This window comes from Belonocnema kinseyi, chromosome 8, assembly GCF_010883055.1.
Source record: "Belonocnema kinseyi isolate 2016_QV_RU_SX_M_011 chromosome 8, B_treatae_v1, whole genome shotgun sequence".
In the NCBI taxonomy this organism is placed as follows: Eukaryota; Metazoa; Arthropoda; class Insecta; order Hymenoptera; family Cynipidae; genus Belonocnema; species Belonocnema kinseyi.
Window position 1 is genome coordinate 67,908,368 of NC_046664.1, and position 5,169 is coordinate 67,913,536.

At 30.2% G+C, this 5,169-nt stretch overlaps 1 protein-coding gene across 1 annotated transcript; it reads right to left on the reverse strand.

Annotated features, from left to right (window-relative positions):
• Positions 1–389: 389 nt before the first annotated feature.
• Positions 390–3,731, reverse strand: LOC117178525. Its single transcript, XM_033369953.1, has 4 exons — positions 3,655–3,731; positions 2,676–2,999; positions 466–594; positions 390–415 (listed from the first exon to the last, which is right to left on the reverse strand). The coding sequence occupies exons 1-4, from the start codon at positions 3,713–3,715 to the stop codon at positions 390–392; spliced, it is 540 nt and encodes a 179-aa protein (XP_033225844.1). The 5' UTR covers positions 3,716–3,731.
• Between the last annotated feature and the right edge of the window lie 1,438 nt (positions 3,732–5,169).

Here is a 5,169-nt window from a genome sequence, read left to right on the forward strand (position 1 = left end):
AGAAACAATTTGCATAAACAAAAAAATTTTTTTAAGCAATATATCATTATTAGCTTCAAAAACTGGCTGAACCCATTTTTTCACTTATGGAGGTATTTGGTACCCTATGAAACTGACTTATAGATAATAGTATTCATGTTCTATGACTAATTGTGAGAGGAAATATTGAGTTTCAACTCAATTTAGCTAAGATTTACGATTCTGAAAGTACTAAATATTTTCGGGCAATATGTATAAAAATTCGAAAAAGAAATTTCCCATGCATTTTTGTACCACCCTAGTGAATAAAAACATGTTTTTCTATAAGTACTTGACTTCGAAAGTAAAAAATAATTTATAAAAGACAAGAGGAGTGAATTTATAAAAAAGTTTTTCCCCCAATTGAGAAGCTAAGAGTTATTATGCAAATTTGGACCTAGAGGGAGAAGATTATTTGTTTAAATTACATTTAAATATTTTAATTACCAGTTAAAGCACCTTGATAATATCTATAAATTATCTGCCTTTCACCTTCCATAAAAACTTTTGCAAAAAGTTCTCCTCTACGACGGATTACATCGCCAGCAATAAGATTTATTGGATCTAAAAATGCGACTGTAAAAAAATATTTTTTCTTATTACTTTAAAGAGGTAAAAATACATTAACTTAGAACTTAAAGGAATCTTTATTATCATCAGAGGTAGTTACTATCGATCAGAGTAGATGCCATTCCACAATCTGTGAAAATAGAAATCAAAACTATCGATCAATTTAAATCTCCAAATAACAGAAAATACTTAACGTTATTTATAACTACATGGAAAATAAATTTTCGAAATTTAAAAATTAAATTTTCCGAAAAAAGATCTTCTTACTTCGCTCCGCTGGGAATCGAACCAAAGAACTTCCGATTGCCGGTCGGGTGTTTTCTCATTAAGCTATTAGAGATATCGAAAGAAGAATTTTTTTCAGAAATTCGATTGCCAGTGGAGCGAAGTGTGAAGATCTTTTTTCAGAAAAATTTAATTTCGAAAATTAGAACTACAAAATTTTACTAAATAGTCAGTCTAATAATAATTGTAGAAGAAAATAAAAGGGCATTTCTTGTTCTGAATCCCAACATTTTTTATTATTAAAATGATTACAGTGCATTCACACAAAGCGCTCGATGCTCGGGACCGAGGTCTATGCGCAAAAACTTTCGTCTAAGGATTATATTTTTAGTTATAAATTTTATTATTTAGTTAAAAACAATTTTTTTCTAAAAATTTCTCTTTTTGATTTAGAAGTTCACCTTGGTTAGTAGAAATATTGCATTTTTCTTAGATCAAAATGAGCTGAAATCAAAGTAAATTGGAATCTTCTTTGGATGAAAATTCAACTATTTTCAAAGTTTTTTTTAATGCGTCTATTTAGTAGAGAATTCAACTATTTTGCTAATAACATCCTTTTTGGTTAAAAAAATGTTTATCCTTTTTATTTAAAAATTCATCTGTTTTAGTATAAATTTAATTTTTTGTATGAAAATGCAAATTCTTGATGAAAAATTAATGTATAGAATTCCTGAAAACAAAACCAAACATCCAAAGACCAAATTTAGACGAAAATAAAAAGGAGGAAAGAAAAATGCGAAATCAACCAACCAAATGCCCTTCCTTCTTTTTTTTTTCTTTCGTCTTTTTTTATTATGATCAAATCACAATAAAAAACATTTGTAAATACTATTCACCAACTTTTCGGTACATTAACAGCACCATTATCAAAGTATAAAAAAATCTATGCAGATAGGAACAGCAACGAAAAACGAGTTTTTTTCCATCGTTTTCATCGTTGTTTCGTTGCTGTTCCTATCTGCTGAAATTTTTCTTACCTTGATAAGGGTGCTGTTCGCGTACCAAAAAGTTTGTGAATATTATTTACAATTTTTTTTCAATGTAAATTTGGTCGTTCGATTTTTGCTTCTGTTTTCAGGAATTCTATACATTAACTTGATTATTAGACTTTAAATAGAATTTCAAATTTTATTGTAATCTAATTTAAATAAATTTCTAAAATTTTGGTTAAAAATTCTTCTTCTTTGCTTGAGCATTCAACTATTAAGCTTAAAAGATTTTGTTGAATCACTTTGTTAAGAAATAACCTGTTTTAAATATTTATATTTTGAGTTTAAAATTTATCTCTGGTTGAAAGTTCAACTACTTTGTTTGAAATCGTATTTTTTAATATAAAGAGCTACCTTTTATTTTAATATTAATGATCAAGGAAAATGCAAAATTAGGTTACGAAAAATCAGGGAATTTTGAAAATGAAGTTCTGGGAGACCCTGCCTATTTCTACTAGCTATAACTAGTAAAACATTTTTGAAAACTAAAAATTACGTACATTGAGAGAAAGGGAAGGGTAGAAATATTTTGTTACGTTTTGTTACACGGGGAGGAGGGTCCTAGAGAGGGCCTACAATCCCTTACATAATTTAAGTAGGGCCCCTTATTTGAATATCGTTTAGCGAACGCGCATCTGATGCCACCAAAAAGCGCTTTATGAAAGTATACTGTATAATATAATATACTAAGAATTTCAGCAAGGGCGATTAATACTGATGTCTTTTTTCTTTACTTTGATTAAGCACTATTATTTTTGTTTGAATACAGAATTCTCTACTATTTTTTTTTATTTATTCTAATTTTCTAATTACCGTCAGGAATAAAAATTCCTCTTTGGATTTGATGAATCATTCCACCAGGAGGTACTCGTAATGGCCGATCATTAAAGTACACGTAACAATCTTCATTAAGCGTTGAATGCCTTAATTCCGCGGCTATTCGCCGGTCTTCTTCCAGGCTTCTTCGCCGGCTTTCTGCCAGTCTCATTCGACGGCTTTGTTCCTTGTCTATTTGCCGGCTTTCTTCTGGGCCTATTCGCCGACTGTCTTCCAATCTCATTCGACGACTTTCTTCCGGGACTTTTTGCCGGCTTCCTTTCGGGCCTATTCGCAAATTTTCTTTCGAACCCATTGATTCTAGAAGAAAAAATTGATTAATTTTATTAATGCATTTTTTAACAAATCCAAAAGTTTCATGTCCAAAATAAATATGTCCTAAATTTAATCATAATGTCAGTAAATATTACAATATTATTACGAGGCGATGAATGCAGTATTTTTTAACATTACTTTTCAGTGGTCTTTAAATTGGTACTGGAAAATAGCCTACAAGGGTTTTTAATACAAAGTATGTTTTAGAAAAGTTTTTGGCTCGGTTTGCATCAACAGTTTCTGTTTTAAAGAGTAGTAAATCCATATTATATATTTAAAAAGTTTTAGATACAGAAGTATATGAAAGGAAATCAATGTGAGGTGCAGTTTTGAGAACATATGTTGGCATCCCAGGTGATAAAGTCCACGTGGTCAATCACATACAAATCCACGTGGCAATGCAGTTAAATTGATTTTATAACCAAATATGATATGAAATATGGTATAAGAATTGATTTTGTAAGAATTATTAAGACACTTTTTTCGGTAAATGCATAATTATGCAACGAAATGAGATACACGTGTACAATCATAACATATGTTTCAACGGTTTACGTAAAAGCAATTATTCAATATAGTCGATATCTAGATGGAAAATATTTTTTAATATGTGATTACTTGAATATTTTATTCTACTTACGATCATAATTAAGTAATATCATCAAAATGAAGTACAGTAGAGCACAAATAAAAATCTTCATTTTGCTTCACAACTAAATGTCTTTTGAAGAATTCTTTAGCTGTAACTGGTATGTTTTACTGTTATGTATATATCATAGCGATCTTTTTATTATTGACAATAATTTCTATCTACTTTAGACAGTAGAGTGTAATTAAGGCAATGAAGCGTTGCGCAAACATCCTTGATAATTTGTATAGAGCCATGAAACTTGACAATTTGATCACTGCGTCCATAAGAAAACAACAGTTAAACTGTACTGCGTGTTTATTTTAGAACAGTTAAAAATTAAACGTATTCCATCGAAAGTCTTATCGATATTAAGAGAATTATTTGGATGACATATACTGCGCCACGCTGGAGTAAGCGAATTTAGGTACACTGAGGGACCTTCTATTTAAATAAATGATAAAAATGAATCAATGTTTAGTTTACTTATGTGATAAGACACGCAAAAATTATAGACTATTTGCATTATTCATATTAAAGTGCTGAGCTTTGACATTTTTATAATATTCTTTAATATTTTTCATCATAAAAATTAGTATTTTAATAATAAATTTTATGAATCTGTATTTGAGAGATTAATCTACTGAAAAGTGATATAGTACTTACTAGTTTCTCTAAAAATAATTTCAAAAAGCAAGAAAGTGAATATCCTAATCTGTCAAAACTTAATTGAGAAATTGATATTATGAATATTAAAATTCCAGGAACCTACGAAAATAAACCTACAAAAATGAAAACTCGCAATCTTAATTGGTAATAACCGTTTATACAGATTTCGTGGAAGCGGCAATTTTGCAAATCATAGGGTGAACTATTGATTTTAAATTAAAATCAACAGTAGTAAACAAAAGTACATTCCTAATTTTATCGATCACCAATAATTATTTGGATTTATGTACGGTTACTATTACTTTCAATTTGAGTTGTTACTAAAAATATTATATCTTTGGTTGATATGACTGATTTTCTCAATACACGGCATCAAATGTATACACCGTATCCGCGTTTTAGTACCCCACGGCTTAGTTCTTCCTAGAACTGTTGATCTTCGCAATTTCTCAGAGGGGCAGGGTCAGAGCAATTGCGACTGTCGTCTCGGAAAAGTCGCAGTGCACGAGTACTCGCTCCAACGCATTGCGCAATATTATATATTCCAAATAAAAACGGTTCAGACGACCCTGACTGTTTACGTTTCTATTCCCCCGATTTAGTTCCAAGACTATTTGCATGCACCACCGCGCTATATTATAAAGTAACAATTTTTTGTGGGATGAACTCTCCTAATACTTATATTACAAAATATAAGTAAAAATGATGTTAATGTTTCAATGAAAATAATTGTTTAATGAATGTGTGTCCTTTGACGCGCCTTACAGTCTGTCAAGTTAAAGCGTGGGTGGCTTTACTCGCAGTCGGTAAGGTGTATCGACATGATTTTGGTGTCAAAATATTAAGAAGAGCTCCCTC